The sequence below is a fragment of the Halictus rubicundus genome, chromosome 2 (genome assembly GCF_050948215.1).
Source record: "Halictus rubicundus isolate RS-2024b chromosome 2, iyHalRubi1_principal, whole genome shotgun sequence".
Lineage (NCBI taxonomy): Eukaryota > Metazoa > Arthropoda > Insecta > Hymenoptera > Halictidae > Halictus > Halictus rubicundus.
The window spans coordinates 23022091-23041382 of record NC_135150.1 but is presented as its reverse complement, the minus strand read 5'-3'; the positions used below and the strand labels follow the sequence as shown (position 1 = coordinate 23041382).

Genomic DNA, 19292 nt, shown 5'->3' with positions numbered 1-19292 from the left:
TGGGTTGCACGATAATTCATATTAGGAACGAGCATTTCGCCGTGTGACGTTCCCGTAATAATGTCGTGAGCGAGAAATTTCGATATCGATTTCGGAGACCCGCTCAACCTGTTAATCGACAACCTATGGTATCTCATGTTAACATCTTTCTAAATACATTTACAATCACTTTAATGCTTTCGTTTCGAAAGTACAAGAAATAACCAGCGAGAAACTAAAAATGCATGTGTTTGTCCCTTAGAAAATATCACTTTGAAGAGATTAAACCGTTAGCTCACTGTCTCTAGTACTTCACCAACAATAATGCGTTTATATTTACATTGGAGGATATTATAGTTACTTTAGATGAGGTAAATTACATGTTAAAGTAGTTTGAACGTTTTCAGACAAAATTTTATTATTTAAAGGAAGATATTAGAAGCACCATGACACTGTCAAAAGAATTTTGACAATACGTGAAATAAAATGAAAAAAAAATCATGTATAACGAAAATGTTCTAAGTCGAATGTGTGCAAAGGTTGGAGGCAAATAAGGTATGAATTTTGTTTGCACCGTTGAAGCGCAGAAATGGCGAATAAGTATAAGGAAAAGGAAGCATTATTCTTGGAGAAAATTTATGAGTAAACGCATTTTCTCTAATTAACAGGTTGAAGAGTCTCCGTGTTAAGTTTGACTGTGTTGTCATCGTCGTTTCGCATCGTGTAAGCTTATCTTGGTTCGAGTACATTGAAGAGGTGAGTCCGTTCGGGGAAATATATTTTTGCAGATTGAACGAATTAGGGGAAACGAAACAATAAAGTACAAAGACATACGCGAACCAGGTGGCAATAACGGGAAAATCTCGTGGCGAGACATATCCGGACATATCGTAGAGAAAACGAAGCGGGTGGACAGACTTGTAATTTTCGAAAGTAAGCGGACACAAGTGATAACCAGTCGCAATCTGCAAAAATAGATTCTCGATGAATAATGTGCGATGCGAGAACTGTGAGTTCGGGGACGCAAGTCAGTTCGGTACAAAGAACTACATTAAGAGATTTAAAGAGAAAAACTGTGGATAAACATGTATGTGCTAAAAAAAAGATATTATTAAATGCAAGCAAAAACTATATATGATGAATATTGATATATGATATATTTATGGAAAATTCGTGTTGACAAATAAATTATGTATTAAGAGTACGAAACCCGAGTTACTTTTCTAAGCCCTCAGAAATGTAAAAAACGATTGAAAGAAATGTAACTAACATATAAATCTTATATCAGTTTTACTTAATAGAGTTTTATATGAGTTATTTACTAGAGTTTGCAACTACAAAATTGGAAAAAAATAAAATACGTATCATTTACATTAATTAGAGATTTTGTATATAAGATTTATATGTTAGTACATATTTCATATAAAACAATTAAGCTGTGCGTTCTAATTCTGGTTAAAAAAATAATGTGCGTTCGGTTTTATGCTAAAAGACGGCCCGGTTCTGTTCCATGCTAAAAGACGGCCCGGTTCTGTGCCATGCTAAAAGACGGCCCGGTTCTGTGCCATGCTAAAAGACGGCCCGGTTCTGTTCTATGCTAAAAGACGGCCCGGTTCTGTGCCATGCTAAAAGACGGCCCGGTTCGTCGAAAACCCCGGGCGTGAGCACTCTCACCGACGAAATATATATAAAGACTGCCAGCCCCTGTGTTAAACTGCGAGTCTCAAAGTGGGTGCCAGGTGGGTGCTGGGATCGGTCGGTAACGGCCCCAATGTCGAGATACTCTCGTCGGTTGTGGAACTAAGAACGTGGAACTATCACTGATCTCAAATACCAACATCGCTAAACATGCCGCGCTCGCTACCTAAATAGAACTTACTTTACTAAATAAATTTAAAAACTAAATTTACTTTTAATATTTTAAATCTTAAAAAGCAATACTAATAAAAAATATCTGTTTAATTTGAATACGTTTGGCGGAGAATGTAACATTTGATAATCGATATGGTTCCGTGATGATTCACCTTCTCACCGACGAGAATTTCCTTCGTGGTCTTCTGCACCGACGAGATACCGTCTTTGGCTTTCTCTCTCTCTATTTCTTACTCCAGCCAAAATCTATCCTAAAGGGCAGTAGAAATCATCGTATGTGGGGCCGGCGGCACAGCCGCGCATGTGCCGCGTGGTAAGCGCTACTGCGCCTGCGCGACCGCGGTAACAAACGCGTCGCCGACGAGGCTTTCGCTCTCTTCTCGCGACGCCTGATATATCCATTCCTTTCAAAAACTATTTAACGAAGTTTAACGTTAATTTTCAACATTATAAACAATTTTGCGATAACACATTTTTACGACTGTACACTGAACCGGAGTATAATATAAAGGAATATATAAAATACCGTTCTTTACAAATCACAGCTAGTTGTTTACATAAATCTAGGAAATCATTACTCATTATATCCATTTCACTATCAAAATATATAATAAAACATCGCAAACATTTAGCATTCTCAATATACTAAACTGCTTGATAATATCGATGTGCTGATCTTCCCGCTGTAACTTGCATCATGTCATTTTACGCCTGATTTTATTTCAATGAAGAAGGGATTAATCTTTTATTGACAAATAATGTGAAATATAAAATATGTTTTATATTTGGTTTAAAATTGTCTCATTCCCGCCATAAAACATGCACATCATCGGTGCGATATCTCTGAACGCAAGTTGTCTGCATCCAGGAAGTATGTCCACTGCTTTTATACTGATGTAGTCCTGCCACTGCAATCATTACACCGTTGTCTATACAGAATCGTTCGTCTGTAGCATGAAGTACTGCATTTCGTTCTTTACACATAATTTCCATCATTTCCTGCAATCTTTCATTACATCCGACACCTCCAACAATTAATACTTCGGATGACTTTACATGTGCCATTGCTCGTTCTAAAATTATTATTAAATTGAATATATAGATTTTTGTTAGATTATGTAGTAGATTTTTATTATACACAAGAATACCTGTAATTTCAATAAGCATAGCAAACAATGTTTCTTGTAGAGAGAAACACAAATCCTCTGGAGTATATTCTTTAGAAGCCAGCCAAGAGGAAAGATGTTCCTCTATATGACTTAATATACCAGAAAAAGATACATCCATGCCTTTAACCACATATGGCAATGGTGCCAGTTTCTTGCCTCTTTGCGAACATAAAATAATAAGGAGAATGATCGTTACTGTATTCATAAATAGAACGATCTCATGAAATGAAGCTACTTACTTCTTCGCTAATTGTTCTATGTTGTAACCTGGGCTAGGATCATTTGAAAGTTTCAATAGTCTTGCAAAGCGATCTAAACAATTCCCAACAGCAATATCTATTGTTTCTCCAAAAATACGATATCTCTGTCGTGAGTATGCAATGATTTGTGTGTTTCCGCCAGAAACATACAGGACAGCTGGATTTGTACTACCCGTGATTAAACGACCCATTTCTATGTGACCAACGCAATGATTTACAGCAACTATTGGCTTGTTATGCAGTTGTGCAACTGTTCTTGCTACGAGAGCAGCCACTGTCAACGGTGCTCCCATTCCAGGGCCCTTGGTGTAACACACCACATCTACATCCTTCAACGTTATCTTTGCATCATCCAACGCTTTTTGTAGAACATCAAGAATATGCTGTCTGTGATGTTGTGCGGTCTCGCGAGGCAGGAATCCTTTTCAAAAGAATCTTTAAAAAATTTTATGTATAACTTCTTAAACATTAAGAAATAATCCAAGCAGTGTATACTATTTTCTAAAAGTAAATGTAAAAGGTTATGTTTCTACCTTCACCGGGCGGTGTAATATAAGTGTGCCGTACATTTGACAATACGTTCGCGTCCTGAATAATTCCAATGCCCAATTTATTCGCGCTACCCTCAAATCCAATTGCTATCACCATTTCTGTTTTTCGCTATTCAATTTGAAATCGGACCAAATATTTAAAACCGTCTGTGATCATTGGCATGAGGGTAAATCAAACGTCCAATAGAAGGAACGGATACATGCGAGGTGCAACAATATTTCTTTTACTTTTGATTCGACTGTGTATCGGTGTACAGAGTACAATTTTTACATTCATTGACACACAAAGTGAATAATATTAAAATGATTTACAGAATCTTTATAAAAAAAAAGTGCACATGTAAACGCAACAAATCGTGGGTACACGAAGCATTCGTAATGCACGATCGAACGATCGGGGCGACACCTTCTGTTCGTGTTGCTTGGAATGCATCCTCTGCATTTGGTGCGGCTCGTCGAAGAAAAGTCTTTTGAACGATCTCCATTCGTAGAACGTCACGCGGAAGTGAATCACCGAGATTCGTGCCAGAAAATGCAAGTTTGCGAGTTGCCGCGGTGAGAAAAGTGAGTGTCGTTATCTCGAAAGGTTCTTGAGCCCGGTGAATGTCGTGAAAATTCCACGACTAGCGCTCACTGGGTGGGCGATTGATTTTCAAAGTGACCGTAGACTGCGAGCGAATGAACGCCTCTGACGCTTCGGTACGGGTAGCAACCAGCGTTGCCAGAGTTTAGATCTATTCAAGTACCGTCGAGTAAAAGTTTTGTGCAGCCACATTAAACAACAACCACCCAAAAAAAAAAAAGAAAAAATAAAGATATTAATTAAAACCAACAAAACAAAAAAAAATAGTGCAAAGGTGTGTACCAGCAAACGGGGGAAAAAGCGAGAAGAGCCGACCTTCGCTTTTCATGAAAGAAAGGAGCGAAGGAGGCTATAATACGCGTATACATACCGGTTCGGACTCTTTCTCTCTCTCTCTTTCTCTTTATCTCCCCGAGCCTGTGCTCGAGGTATCCCGCGATTCTCAAAGTATCCGTTACGACACCAGCTAAGGTATTGCCCGGGTAATATCTGAAATGGTGTCGCAAGAAACACGGTTCTACCGGTCACGAAATCGTGCAGTCGGGCATTTGCGTGACCTTGACGTACCCGTTACTCGAGCCACAAATCCCGTGTCGCGTTTCGGTGTGGCTATGAGTCGTTCGCGACAAGATATCCTCCGGCGCGTACCGAAAAGGTGACATTCCGCGTACGACATCCTCGACGATGTCCCGATATAAGCGGAAAAAGCTTCGCGGCGGCGTACGCGGAATTTTCTCGTTTGTGTACACGCGATCGGTGTAACACTGACGAGCGGTCGGTCGGTCTTATCGCGTATCGTAATCGGCTACGTGAGTGCCGCCGGTACGGCATTACCCGGGTAATGCCCGAGATAAACTTCACAGGTTGATGCGTTCTCGGTTCGGTAAATGAAAAAGACCCGCGAAAACTTGGGACACGACCGACTCCGGTTCTCGCGTGCACGCGACGCCTTCGAAAGGCGATCTCTGAATTTGGTTCGACTCATTGAAAGTCCACGCGACCAACATTTATGGATCGTGGATCGAAGCGTACTGCAATTCTGGACATGCGGAGAGTGGCGATGGTAAGGCATCGCGACGGGTGATGTCCAGTACCACATGTGGATTTCGCGAATTCAAATTCTGAGAAACGCTTTTGACCGGGAATACTAACTTTTCCGCTGCTTGACCACTACAGATGATACCTATTTGTGACGTATAGAATTTTTAACGTAGGCCAGTCGACCCAAAGGACGAGTGGTACTGGTTCTTCTAGAGGTCTCATGGCGATTAATCCAACGTATTATCATCTTTACGGCTGTTCTGTCATGTTTTGAGAATTAACGTGTTCACTGCTCTCGCAGGAGTTCGGATCGCCAGTTTTCCCTCCTCCAGTGTCTCTTGTTTCAACAACTCTGTAAGGTAAATACTCGGAATATCCCCTTTTGATTTAACCCTTCTGGTGCCAAAATTAAAAAATCATGACGAATAGTGCCTAGCAGTGGCACCAAACGCTGTGGCATTATTCGACATGAAATCTGAATACAGTGAATTCCTAACATACTCAGTTGCACGGTTTTGGCCAGTGACATTTAGATGAAATCTGTGGTTCTCGCCGAACATTGCAGTTGGAATACATAGTACACGCTGGAAACGTAAATGTCATTATCCGTCTATATGACATAATGACATACTGATGGATAGTGACAAGAAGGCTGAGAAAGTGTCTTTCTCTGATACAATGTTGCACGTAGACAGGGACAGCGAAACTCGAGAGCCATCACCACTGAGGAGTATAAAATTTAGTTTGGTATCATTTTCATTAGAAAAATGCCATGAATATGTTGGTGAAAATCCCATAAAAAAGTAATGAAAACTAAAGAAGTTTTGTTATTAGATTAGTAGTGGTCTTCTGGTCTAACACTGATATACCCGATCATGTTATGTTACACTCCTCGATGGCTGCGGCTCTCGAGCTTGGGCTCCTCACAGGGTATAACCCGCGGTGGTATGGGTACTTCCAGTGACCTTTATACGCAAGGCTTGCAGTGACTTATATCGGGAATTCACTGTAGCATGATTGCGCTGCATGGCACTGAAACAGTTGGAGAGAACGATGTCGAATAGAAACTTATAAAGGTTGTTACATTTCAGGAATGTCGCGGGACTATGATAGGCGAAGAGGAGGCAGTGGTAGTGGTAGCAGCTCTAGTAAATTACGGATGGATACCAATGTATCCCAACCCAGACCGCACGGTGAAAATTCTGGAAAGAGGAGAGAGTTAGATAGTATGATGCGGAAAGCTCGTGAGTCTCAATCAAGTTATTGGAATAAAAAGCTTCTGGAGGTAGAGGAGCGAGACCCGAATCGTTGGAGGCACAGTGGATACAAAGAGTTGTATGTTGGAGGCACAGCAAGCGGAGAACCCAGCAGAGGACATCCTCGCAGCCCAAGAAGTCCTAGACCTAGGAGTCCCCATAGCCCAAGACCGCGCAGTCCGCGAACTAGAAGTCCACGTTCGCCCCGCGATAGATCGCATACCAGGGGAAGACCGGCACGAAGTCCAAGTACAGGCAGTACTTGTTCCGATAGATCGTGTAGCGTTTGCTCGCCAAAAGAACGGCGACGCATTGCCCAACCCTCTCGTTCGCGTTCAAGATCGCTGACACCGGTTCGCGCCCGAGCACACCCGAAAGAAATAGTACCGTCGAGTTCCCGAGTAATACCAGCTCGTACTAGACCGCGATCACCTCCTTTACCACGTCCACGTACACCCCCACCTACACCTCAACCTCCACCACGTCACCAAAAGGACTACAAAACGATTAAAGAGAAAGAAGCCAAAGTACGACGCAAAGAAAAGCATCATACTAGAATCCCAGAAGATCCACGTGTCCCAGATCCAATACCATTGGTAAAACATATTTTCGTTGATGTACATAATTACGAATTGTGGTTCTTATATATAACAACGACCTTTTCACGTATATTAATAAGTAGACTGCGAATCTTTATGCGAAATCGAAATTTTACTGCATCAATTGCAAAGACCAGGACCGAAGTAGAAATTTACTTCTTCTCTTATCAATTCTAATATGTTGACTTTAAGACAACAACATTCTCAAATTCTTTCAATGCTTTCATTATTTTGTATTTCGTCTACTTTATGTTTCTCATGAAAGCACGAAATCCGCAGTCTATTAATAAGTTCTTTCTAGTTCTACATAGATTTACTTTGTTTCCAATATATAACTATTGAACTTGTGCAGATGCGTAAACCTGTAAAGGTAGAAAAAACACATTCAAGCCATGGAGCAACTCAGATGATTAGGCCTCCACCCGAATCCTCGCCGAGCGAAGATAGCGACAGCTCTTCTACTACATCGCACGTGGGTCCGCCTAGAATGACGTTGTCGGAACGGTACGATTGCTAAATATATTTTTCTCATCAAGCAACAAAGAGAACGAAAGGATAATAGAAATGTAAACTTATCTTGTAGATTCGGCAAAATGGCGCAATGGAGCGTAGATCGTCGAGATATGGAGAATATGCGAATCACGAAGGACGGAGAAAATGCTATGAAAGTCGTAATAGAAGGCGAAGAAAGAATTGCAAGATTAGGATATGATTCTCCGCCGCCAGGACACTATCCTGAATCGCTGCTAGCACAAGGACCAAGAGGTCTTGAATGTTGGGACGACGTTCGTGTCAGATATGATTATTACAAAGCAAGAGGATATCTTCGAGACCTCACATTGGATGACTACATAAAGTGGGAAGAATGGTGGTATAAATATCAAGAATGGTTAGAAAGGGAACGTTTTTACGAACAATGGGCCTCTTCGAACCGTCCTAGTGGAAGTCGTAAGAGACGCGGTAGACGTAACAACGCTGCTCACTGAAACTTCACAAGCCCGTTGCAAACCATTCTTGATTCATAGACATTGTCATCAACAATACATACTGTAATATTTGTTGTGCTTAGAAAGGACTGCAGGTGTGCAAATGCTCTATACATACATGAATACATAACTATACGAACATACAAAAACACACAAACATATAAATATATATAAATACGTAATAAAAAGTATGACTGTGCTGTAAAAACCACGTTCTCATTGGTTTATTAAGTAAAATTTGATATTCAAAATTTGTTTTTTCATTTTGTTCTTTTTTTTCATACTTTGTACATGCTAAAGTATGTAAAAGATATTCTCTGTACTGCCTAAATGTTAAATATTGACTCGAAAAAGATGTATATTTACTTTTTTTTTTGTAGAAAGATTAGTGCTTCATCTTGACACAACGTTTTTAATTTCAACAAATGTCGTAAATTATAACATTTTGATTTTTTATTTAGTAAGAACGTAGAGCGTAAAAGTCTCTTGATTATACTCTTATGAGGCGATGTAAAGATTATAGTATAAGGAAACAATAAATTGATTCTTTGTGAATAAATAGTATAAAGTAACAATACATATATGTACTTTACTAAACATAGTTTCATAGCCTTTTATAATGTTACTAATTTCATTTAACTCCGAATTCTGAATACTCCAATAATTGTTCTTCATTGGAAAGTGTATTTAAAATTATTCAGCGTTACTAAATTAAGTGCCGGTGCAATGATTTTTGATCACTTATTTCGTATAAATTAGTTACATTTAATTTCATATTTCAGAAAGGATCAATTCTTTACCGATTTTGATCACCTCAACAATTAGTAATAAAATTATTAATGTGTAGAAGAAAATGTTTATAAATTTATGTACACGTTGTTAAACAATACTTATGTATGTAAAATAATAAGATATCATTGCACTGAAAATCGTATTTAAAGAACGTTAAAAAAGAGAGATAGATAAGTTACATAAGATAAGAATTACTCCAAGACAAGGTTAAAGGTTTATCAAAAATTAAACGAGTGAATATATAAAGAAGACACGCATAAGAGTTGAGTCAGTAACGTTTAAAGTTTATAGTGAACACAATTCTAAGTGGGACAAACGTATCATGGCTTCAACAAAAATTGTTCGAAAAATAATATCCTCTTCGTTGGCTCCAAAACCCGTTGGTCCGTACAAGTAAGCAGTATAATATTTATAACGTTATTCCTGAATATTTTAACCTATGTAGTATTTATTGTTTACTCGTATTTGCTATTGATGTTTTTAATAATCTGCTACAACAAATTTTACACGAACAGTCAAGCGATACTCGTAGATCGTACCGTATACTTATCTGGAGTTCTTGGCATTGATATGAAAACTCAAAAACTTGCTGATGGAGGTGCAGTTGCAGAAGCTCGTCAAGCTCTTTTAAATATGGGACAAATTTTGAGAGAGGCTGGATCAAGTTATGAAAAAGGTTACGCTTATTTACTGAATATATATTCTTAGAAACAAATTTTTGGTCATTGCTGAATTTGACTTTTAACTGTGAAGGCTTAATTTATAAAAATTTTATTCTTTTACAGTTGTTAAAACGACAGTTCTCTTAAACGATATAAATGATTTTGCTGGTGTGAATGCAGTTTACAAAGAATGTAAGAATAAATTTAATTCCATTGAATAATTGTAAAGCAGATAAATTATACTTATTTCGTATTATATTCGATTCTTACTTATCTTTTTTTTCTTGTAGTTTTCACTGATAACTATCCAGCCCGTTCCACATATCAAGTTGGACGTTTACCTATGGTATGAAATAATTATATTATATTTTGTACAGTAAAATTTGCTAAGTTTAATTATTTAAAATATTACAGGGAGCTCAAGTTGAAATTGAAGCCATTGCTGTTACTGGGGAAGTGGAAATAGTTTCCATGTTATAAGAAATTTATTGTCAAAAACATTTAAGTCCTATGTTAAGTAAATTTTTTTCTATGTTCCGTTTCATACTAAATAAACGAATACATCTATATACGTAGCATATCCTAATTTATGATTTTTTTCATACATTAAAAAACTACGGATTTCTTCATCCTTTTATTATATTTTGCTGAATATAAAATAGTTAAAACTAAGACATTAATTGCTGTTTTTGATCCATGATCATTTTTCTCATTTCACTGGTAACACGAAACATTGGTCCATGTCCAGGTACTATAATATCTGCAGTATTTATTATATATGATCTCCATTTTGCTTGAACTTTTTGTAATTCCACAGTTCCCAAATCCTTCCATATGGAAGGATTTGAAATATCTTCTTCTCTCTCAAACAGGTCCCCTGCAAGATTTATCACAACATTCAAATGCAATTAATGTAACATTCAAAGTGTTAATCAATTTGAAAAAAAACCTGTTATAGCAAAGCATGTAGATTTTCCATCCACAGTGCTTCGAGCTAGTACTGTAACATCATCAGCTGTATGTCCTGGAGTGGCTAAGACTATAACTGACGGGCAAATTGCATATGCTGAATCTGTATTTAGAATAATTGTAGTTTTTTTTTATTATGTGCACAATAAAAGTTAATTATAATTATCAATGTACTTGAAAAGTATTACCATTTTCTAATTTTGATTCGAAGAATATGTTTTCTCTATGAACACAAGTTCCAATCATATGTTCTGCTTTTAGGAAAAGATTATTGTTGCCTATGTGATCTGCATGGCTATGAGTACAAACGACATAATCAATGTCATCAGGAGTAAGGTCGTGCCGCCTAAGAGCTGAAATGAAATCTTTAAATGACTATATCTATTAGAGATGCTATGTACCGAAATCATACCTTGTACGATGATGTTTTTGTCCCAAGCTGTCATAGTATCAACAATCACATTTTTCGATGCTTTTATTAATGTACAAGTACAATTTGCTTTCATTGTACCGTCTAGAAGTTTCATAGAATAACCACTATGCAACACATGAACTTCACACATTTCTGGAATCTAAAATAATAAACGTGAAGGCACGAAATTTATTTGTATTTTTTTGTAATTTTTTCCATGTATATGTATATATATATCAACTACTATGATACTAATATTAAAACTGTCCGACTTCTCTTGAAATATAGTTACCTCAAAAAACCACCTTCGTCTATCAAGAGGTTACACTTTCAATGTTTACATACAAGTTGGATCAAAATATTTTGATCTTGTTGTTTAGATTAATGAAAAGTTGAAGAAGGTACAACATATAAAATGAAATTGGTAAATACGATTATCATAATAATTTAATACGTCAATTATATATAATATGAAATATAAAATACTTTCAGTTATGCTCCTTATTATAACCTTAACGAATATAAATATTATTAATCTCTATTGCCGGTATTGTTTATGATAGTTGCTTTTTACGAGAATTTCTTTCTTTGACAGTACTGTTTATCGAGTGAACCGACAAAACCATGTTTGGTGTTAAGTTTCAAGGGTATTACATTAATGTTGGACTGCGGCTTGAATATGCAGTCCGTATTACATTTTATGCCAATGCCTTTGGTTCCTAGTTCCAAATTCAATTCTTTATCATCCTGGCTTCCTCGTGATAATCATCAAGACTGGCAAATAGAAGGGGTTTGAATATTTACATATTTTAACACTAGGTTTACGGGGCACTAAAAGTGACAGTTTTTCATTACGTCATAAAAATAACAAGAATGTGTCTATCCAAATTTTTAGCCATTTTTTTATAATTTATTCCAAAGAAATAAATTTGTACAATAATTCCTCATCGATGCATTTTTACAATCTCAATAATTGTAAATTAAAAATATTAGAATGCGTCATTTTGATGCATCCCATAAACCCAGTATTAATTAACAAAAGTGAAACATCTTTAATAAGATTTGACCATTTAATTTTTAGGAGTTAAAAGAATGTTGCGGTAGAGTATTCGTAGACTCAACACCCGAATTTTCTCCACCACTGGAGAAAATCATAGATTTTTCAGAAATTGATGCTATCTTGATATCAAACTATACCTGCATGTTGGCTCTACCATTTATAACAGAGGACACTGGTTTTAAAGGCATTGTATATGCCACAGAACCAACGCTACAAATTGGACGATTTTTCATGGAAGAATTAGTAGAATTTATTGAACAAACACCTAGAGCAACGTTAGCTAAACATTGGAAGGAAATGTTACATGTTTTGCCTCCTCCATTAGCTGATGCTCTTAAACCAAAATCTTGGAAACACGTGTACTCGATGGCAGCAGTTAATAATGCTTTATCGTACATCCAAACAGTTGGATATGATCAGAAATTAGTAAGTAAATAGAATAAGATGATTAACTTCAGACAGATATTTATCAAGTCTTTACAGGATATATATGGTGCATTAACAGTTACCCCTATAAGTTCTGGATACTGTTTGGGTAGTAGTAACTGGTTAATATCCTGCGATCATGAAAAAGTCGCATTTGTAAGTGGGTCATCAACATTGACAACTCATCCACGACCTATGGAGCAGGCTACGTTAAAACATGCCAACTTATTAATATTAACAGGCTTAACTCAAACGCCTACTGCTAATCCAGATACTATGCTTGGGGAACTTTGTATGACTGTTGGTACGTAACAGAAGTCTGATTCTTATGAGTAGATTGCGGATTTTTCCGCAAAGTCTATTGTAAGAGACTGGAGTTAAATAAAATGATATTTTCTCTCTTAATAACCTTAAAAAGTCGTAAACAATGTGTTTGAATATCTTCAAATCCATCTAATGTCTTTTCAATTTTGTATTAGACATATTAATGATTATCATAAATGCATAAAATTTACAGTCTACTTGATGAGCAATTTGTATTCCTACTGAATATAATGTTTCAGCAATGACATTGAGAGCTGGCGGATGCGTACTGATACCCTGTTACCCTTCTGGTGTTGTGTATGATTTATTTGAATGCCTCAGTACCCACCTGGATAAGTCGGGATTTTCACAAGTCCCTTTATTCTTTATATCACCAGTAGCTGAATCTTCTTTAGCATACTCAAATATATTAGCTGAATGGTATGTTTCAGATATCATATCCTATTAAGGATACCACAGATGTCTACATTATTTATTTTTAATTTTATTTTAGGCTGTCGACAAATAAACAAAACAAAGTTTATCTTCCTGAAGAACCGTTTCCTCATGCATTTCTTGTTAAAAATGCTAGATTAAAACATTTTACATCCACGTATGCAGAGGGCTTTAGTTCTGATTATAGACAACCTTGTGTTGTCTTCTGCGGCCATCCTAGTCTTAGATTTGGAGATGCAGTCCATTTTGTTCAGTTGTGGAGTAATAATCCACTGCATACAATAATTTTTACAGGTATACCTTTCATAATATATTACACGTTACTTACATGTTACATGTTACTTAATATTTGATGTATTATAAATTATTTAATGATTATCTCAGAACCAGATTTTCCGTATCTGGATGCACTAGCACCATTCCAGCCTTTAGCTATGAAGGCAGTACATTGTCCGATAGACACATCCCTTAATTTTACTCAGGCTAATAAATTAATTAGAGATTTAAAACCAGAACATTTGGTGATACCTGAGTGCTATACGCAACCACCTATAACAGCACCGCATAGGACAGATCTTGTAATCGAACCAGTTGGAGTAAGTTTGTGTGTTTCAGTACAACTATCTTAGTACAGTAAAAATTCTACTGAAGTCACTGCCGACGTTCCCTACTTATGACACTCGAACACCTCATACCACTCAAGAACCGTCGTGTCGCGGTCACCACATTGTCGGGTATATCGGTGTGAGACCCGAAGACCACTACTAATCCAATTACAAAACTTCTTTATTTTTCATTATTTTTTTATGAAACTTTTACCAACATATTCGTGGCATTTTTCTGATTAAAATGATACCAAATATTATATAATTCCGATGTTATTTACTTGTGTAACAAGCGATGAAAGTTTCGAACGCAGAGGAGGACAGCGTATGGGAAAGAAAGAGACGCAGAGAGTCGCGGCCGCCGGCAGAGATCAAAGCTCGCGTGAGCTCAGGCCTTCAAATTAAAACTTTATTTAACTTTATTTTTATCATTAATTTTTTTTTTATGAGACTCACACCAGGATGTTCGTGGCATTTTTGTAATGAAAATGAAACCAAATATGACATAATTCCGATAATATTTACCTGTATAATGAACGATGAAAGTTACTTTCCATAACAATTACATTGACGGAAAATTAGTGTAAATGTGATCCAAATTATATCGCGTTTGGTATCATTTTAACCAGAATAATGCCACAAATATATTGGTGAAATTCTCATAAAAAAATAATTAATAATAAAAAAGTTAAATTTTTCATTTAAAAGCCTGCGCTCACGCCAGTCTTTGATCTTTTCCGAACGCTTCGACTCTCTGCGTCTCTTTCTTTCCCATACGCTGTCCTCCTCTGCGTTCGAAACTTTTATCGCTTGTTACACAAGTAAATAACATCGGAATTATATCATATTTGGTATCATTTTAATCAGAAAAATGCCACGAATATGTTGGTAAAAGTTTCATAAAAATATAACGAAAAATAAAGAAGTTTTGTAATTGGATTAGTAGTGGTCTTCGGGTCTCACACCGATATACCCGACAATGTGGTGACCGCGACGGTTCTCGAGTTTCGCTGTCAGCACCTCCGTACAACATCGTATTTCAAACGCGACGCCGGCGAGTACCTCCGACGTTCCCTACAGAAGTCACTGAAAAAGAACCAAAAGAGTGACTTCAGTAGAATTTTTACTGTACTTACTTTATACATTGCTTCGGGTATTGACTCTTGATTGATACATTTGTTTAAGGAGAAACCTTTAATTACCTTCAAACGAGGCGAAGTGATTAAATTACCTTTAAAGAGGAAAAAGGGACGAGTTTTTATCGAACCTGAATTGGCTGGAAATATAGTTCCAAGTGAAATTCGACCTGGCTTGAGTCTCGCATCTATTACTGGCGAATTGGAAGTTAAAGACAACGTGTACACGATAAAGGTATTTATTAGAGGTGTGCGAGAACCCGAAAATTACGAGGCGGGACGGGTCGAGAATTTTATTCGGGATCGGGACGGATTCTCGAAAATGTTGGGATTTTCGAATATATCAGGATTCTCGAGCATATTCGAGAACCCAACTCGTCCCGGCCATCGGGCTCTCGCACAGCTGTAGCGTTTATAAAATATAAATATACATAGTATATCATGATCAAAAAATAAAAATCGTTTATAGAGTATTGAAGACAGACCAGCTGGAAAGCGTAAAGCCTCGTCGGGCTCACCTGCTCCGATCAAGGAAGAGGTTCTAAAGGAAAGGAAACATGAATACGGTATCGTGGACCCGCAAGAATTACTTCAGAAACTCAATCAAGAAGGCATCCAGGGAGCCAAGTTACAGCATAGTCCGACTGCTACCAGTATTCATTTGGTAAGAAATGTTTACATTAATTTTAATAGAGTAGTTAGCTTACATATATTCATGAATACATTTATATTTCTAGCAAGACGAAGATACTTTAATTCAAATAGGGGATAACTCGACACATATATTTTGTAATGGTGATCAGAAGATTAGAAGGCGATTAAGAGTCATTATAATGCAGTGCCTAAAACGATTTTAATAGAACAATTGAATAATACCGAGTAATGACTATTTTATATGATGTCACAATTTTATTGTAATTTATTTTTCTACATCATTGGAATCTTTGTTCACTTAATACGTTCTAGAATGTATGTTATGGATATTTTGTTTAGTAATAAGCAATAGTTAGTTACTTTTGGAGTTATTTATAACTATGCCCTGTACATAACAGACATCCTGTTATACATAATATCTACAAATCCACATATTAATAATGTGGCAGTATTACATGTTGCACTTTATTCATTACAATATTTTATGCAATAGCATACATGTAAAATTAAAAAGAGATTCTCTCTGAACGAAATTACACTTTTCAAAAAATGTCATCTACCTCATCAAGAAAAACATATAACTTAAGCATATGTCCATGTGAGACTAAGAACACATTACTTATGGAAAAAACCTATAGTGTCATTTAATGACATTATGTTTTCGTTTAATGTACATACGCAATTTGTATTATTAGTACAAAACTTTCCAAAAAATATAGCTTAAAATAGTTTTTTGTAATTCAATACTATTTAAAAAAATAACGTTGAAACACAAGAGCATAATACAAAAAAAAAATAATTATTTCGCCTGTCTTTTTTCAAATGACTACTGTAGGTATAATGATTGCATTAAAAGATGATGACTAAACATGACTGCCTTTCTGTGTTTGCTGCATTCTGAACGAGTACAAACTTCGTAATCATCTAGTGGGAGACGTATCGTGCTATAGTCTTTGTGTACTAATGAACACTTGTGTGAATAATAGTTTGTATTGTATCAGTAGTTTTTGATTCATGAAGCTTTATAAATCGTAAAAAGTTCATGTTGAGTTTCAAACGCAAAAATATTTTGCTATTCAGTTTTTATGTTTTTTAGCAGCATTTATATTTAAGTCGACAAAAAAATTTATGCTAACAGATAAAAAAAAGTTATCACAACTTGAAGTACGAAGGAAGTATGTATGTCGCAACTTTCATTTGTTTCCTCTGCTATCGACGATGTGAATTGATTGTTCACCGTGTTATCGAGTTTTTGAACGTTAATATAACTTTTCGGATGAGCACATCGCTTTCTTACTTGCATTCAGAGTGCAGCGTTTATAAACCTAATTTCCAGTAGCCAGGCCAATTGCTAAACCGGCTACAAAGGACGTGATGAAAAAATGGAATTCTTTAGGTTTGAATGTAGTGTCGCCAGTAACAGAATGGTACCAACGTCGTGTACGAGACTCCCCGTTTTTCAACAATTGTTCAGCCTTATCTAACTTTTTATCAACGTATCTCTCGACCTGAAACAATAAATTCTTTTACTAAATAGACTATCTACCACTACGATTTACATGGTATTGTGTAAATGTTTTGTTAGTATTCCATACAAATTTACACAAAGGACTGCCAAATAAATTCCATAAGATGAAAATAAAAAATGTAGGTAAACTTTACATTGTTTTGTTTATTTTAAGATATAACTTAGATCTTCTTACAATACTGTAATTTGTTTCAAAACATTGTTTTAGAAAAAGCAGTGCATAAATTTGTATATACATGTTACACATAACAACTAAGTGTTTCCGACATAAAATATATACAATTTTCTGAATGCATGTGTCCAATTTTTTAGGAAGCATTAGGTTTTAATCACATGTACATCAAACATCATACCACAATAGTTTATATCGCAGTAAGCTTATATATTACATATATGTATATGAAAAATGGAACACTATATTCGTTGCTGAAGATTTAAATAGTCTTGTCAATGCAATGGATAACTACTTTATCTTCTCTATTCAAGCATCAGCAGAAACAAAAGTCATAACTAGTATACAATGCTGATATTATAAAAAGTAATATATATATACGCTGTTTACTTGTATTTTAATAAAAAATCAAGCGTATTTTCATTCAGGATGCTAAACCAATTATGAAACCACCAATAAAACTGGTTGCCACAATTGTATTGAGCCTACACCATCTCCCTACCTATAAATAATGTAAATAGTTTGTTAGAAATATTAGTCTGCCAGTCACAAAAGCTAAAATGATAAAGGCAATGATACTTGTGAATTTACCTTGTCCAATAATTTAGGTCCTTCGCCGGTAACTGTTTCTTCTACCTTGTCTGTTATTTTCTCAGCCTTTTTCTGTATCTTATCCCAGTTAATTCTTATATACCCTTGGTGGGCTGCTACTTGCAACATTATAATGCCACCGCCAAATGCCAGAGCAGCCATTTTCCCAACTTTCATTGTCATAAAGCCAGTCACCCTATATGGAATTATGAGATAAAACTGAATGAATTTTATCAGATACATCAACATTTTATATTACATTTATTCATATTATATTAGAACAAAAGATTTATGTGAAAAAATATGTTTAATTCATTTATATATACAAAGTTCTTACCATCCTGACGTTGTGCCAATAATAATCTGTTTGGTGGCGGACGTTTTGCTAACATCCCCCAAAATTTTTTCAATCATGCTCTTTGTTTCATCACAAATATTTATATTAATCTCCTCTTTGTTCGCATCATCTTTGCTTTTCTTAGATACAGGACGATTCATCTTAAGACTGAAAATAGAGTACTACTCTTAATTCTTTGTATGAAACAAAAGATCTTTAATCAAGTAGGAAACTATATCAATTCTTTGGTTCATGCATTTTTTCAAATCTTCTAATATTGTCACACATTATTCTTTCTGTCACGAGTTACTGCGAAAAGAATAAAAGCAAAACGCCATTTTTGCGTCTTTAAATAACAAAGTGTCAGGAAGTCATTCTTCAGAGGTATTCGTCAGAACGAAAATATATCGATGATTACATTGCCAAGAATTTGCGGTAGTACGGTGTTCTATCGCATAAATCTGATATTTGGAGGTCGACTGCTTACGGCCCAGAATTATGCGCGTCATTCGCCAAACAAGAATAATGGTTTTTCGGAAAAAAGTCGAGAAACGAAAATCGGCTACCGTTTCAACAATTTTGTTGCTCTTGACCGTAGGGTATCCTTGTGCAGTTTAGCCATATTAAAGTTCAGTCGTGTTAATAAATTATGTAATGTCTCATAATAGTTAGTATTTACACGTATAAAGCTCACCTAATCTTTAAATCACCGAAGTATTTCAATAAAACTAATGGCTTTGTGCTCGCGAACTGATCTGACAGTTCTACGTCTCCGGTATCTTCGAACAAACCGTTTTCAGTTTAAAGAACGTAAAGACGTCACGCTAACGGAACTACTGCTGAACCGTGGACAAAGAATGATCAGAGAATGATTGCTGTTGGATTGTGAGAAC

At 36.1% G+C, this 19292-nt stretch overlaps 6 protein-coding genes across 12 annotated transcripts; 3 read left to right on the top strand and 3 right to left on the bottom strand.

Annotated features, from left to right (window-relative positions):
* Nucleotides 1-2582: 2582 nt before the first annotated feature.
* On the bottom strand, nucleotides 2583-4920 carry Tcs3 (Probable tRNA N6-adenosine threonylcarbamoyltransferase Tcs3). Of its 2 annotated transcripts, none has more exons than XM_076806023.1 (5): nucleotides 4785-4920; nucleotides 3814-3940; nucleotides 3260-3701; nucleotides 3000-3178; nucleotides 2583-2924 (listed from the first exon to the last, which is right to left on the bottom strand). In XM_076806023.1, the coding sequence occupies exons 2-5, from the start codon at nucleotides 3926-3928 to the stop codon at nucleotides 2653-2655; spliced, it is 1008 nt and encodes a 335-aa protein (XP_076662138.1). In that variant the 5' UTR covers nucleotides 3929-3940; nucleotides 4785-4920; the 3' UTR covers nucleotides 2583-2652. The 2 variants fall into 2 exon arrangements, with proteins under 2 accessions (XP_076662138.1, XP_076662137.1); XM_076806022.1 differs by lacking the exon at nucleotides 4785-4920 and adding an exon at nucleotides 4238-4364.
* On the top strand, nucleotides 4258-9045 carry LOC143365654 (uncharacterized). 3 transcript variants are annotated; one of them, XM_076806021.1, is made up of 5 exons: nucleotides 4258-4395; nucleotides 5757-5814; nucleotides 6547-7307; nucleotides 7663-7814; nucleotides 7894-9045. In XM_076806021.1, exons 3-5 carry the CDS (start codon nucleotides 6549-6551, stop codon nucleotides 8294-8296), a joined length of 1314 nt encoding a protein of 437 aa, XP_076662136.1. In that variant the 5' UTR covers nucleotides 4258-4395; nucleotides 5757-5814; nucleotides 6547-6548; the 3' UTR covers nucleotides 8297-9045. The 3 variants fall into 3 exon arrangements, with proteins under 3 accessions (XP_076662136.1, XP_076662135.1, XP_076662133.1); XM_076806020.1 differs by having other exon boundaries at nucleotides 4263-4688; XM_076806018.1 differs by having other exon boundaries at nucleotides 4263-5477.
* Nucleotides 9046-9263: 218 nt separating this feature from the next.
* Uk114 (reactive intermediate imine deaminase A homolog UK114) lies at nucleotides 9264-10336 on the top strand. The gene is made up of 5 exons (XM_076806030.1): nucleotides 9264-9481; nucleotides 9604-9764; nucleotides 9874-9942; nucleotides 10041-10096; nucleotides 10165-10336. Exons 1-5 carry the CDS (start codon nucleotides 9411-9413, stop codon nucleotides 10228-10230), a joined length of 423 nt encoding a protein of 140 aa, XP_076662145.1. The 5' UTR covers nucleotides 9264-9410; the 3' UTR covers nucleotides 10231-10336.
* Nucleotides 10289-11408, bottom strand: LOC143365657 (metallo-beta-lactamase domain-containing protein 1). The gene is made up of 4 exons (XM_076806024.1): nucleotides 11132-11408; nucleotides 10908-11072; nucleotides 10700-10822; nucleotides 10289-10627 (listed from the first exon to the last, which is right to left on the bottom strand). Exons 1-4 carry the CDS (start codon nucleotides 11280-11282, stop codon nucleotides 10419-10421), a joined length of 648 nt encoding a protein of 215 aa, XP_076662139.1. The 5' UTR covers nucleotides 11283-11408; the 3' UTR covers nucleotides 10289-10418.
* Nucleotides 11409-11426: 18 nt separating this feature from the next.
* Ints9 (integrator complex subunit 9) lies at nucleotides 11427-16226 on the top strand. Its single transcript, XM_076806017.1, has 10 exons — nucleotides 11427-11555; nucleotides 11727-11921; nucleotides 12213-12617; nucleotides 12675-12921; nucleotides 13181-13361; nucleotides 13435-13670; nucleotides 13761-13972; nucleotides 15167-15352; nucleotides 15587-15781; nucleotides 15855-16226. Exons 1-10 carry the CDS (start codon nucleotides 11547-11549, stop codon nucleotides 15972-15974), a joined length of 1986 nt encoding a protein of 661 aa, XP_076662132.1. The 5' UTR covers nucleotides 11427-11546; the 3' UTR covers nucleotides 15975-16226.
* LOC143365658 (FUN14 domain-containing protein 1) lies at nucleotides 16007-19242 on the bottom strand. Of its 4 annotated transcripts, none has more exons than XM_076806026.1 (4): nucleotides 19094-19242; nucleotides 18400-18567; nucleotides 18063-18258; nucleotides 16007-17279 (listed from the first exon to the last, which is right to left on the bottom strand). In XM_076806026.1, the coding sequence occupies exons 2-4, from the start codon at nucleotides 18558-18560 to the stop codon at nucleotides 17097-17099; spliced, it is 540 nt and encodes a 179-aa protein (XP_076662141.1). In that variant the 5' UTR covers nucleotides 18561-18567; nucleotides 19094-19242; the 3' UTR covers nucleotides 16007-17096. The 4 variants fall into 4 exon arrangements, with proteins under 4 accessions (XP_076662141.1, XP_076662142.1, XP_076662140.1 ...); XM_076806027.1 differs by having other exon boundaries at nucleotides 18400-18581; nucleotides 19094-19228; XM_076806025.1 differs by lacking the exon at nucleotides 19094-19242 and adding an exon at nucleotides 18966-19070.
* Between the last annotated feature and the right edge of the window lie 50 nt (nucleotides 19243-19292).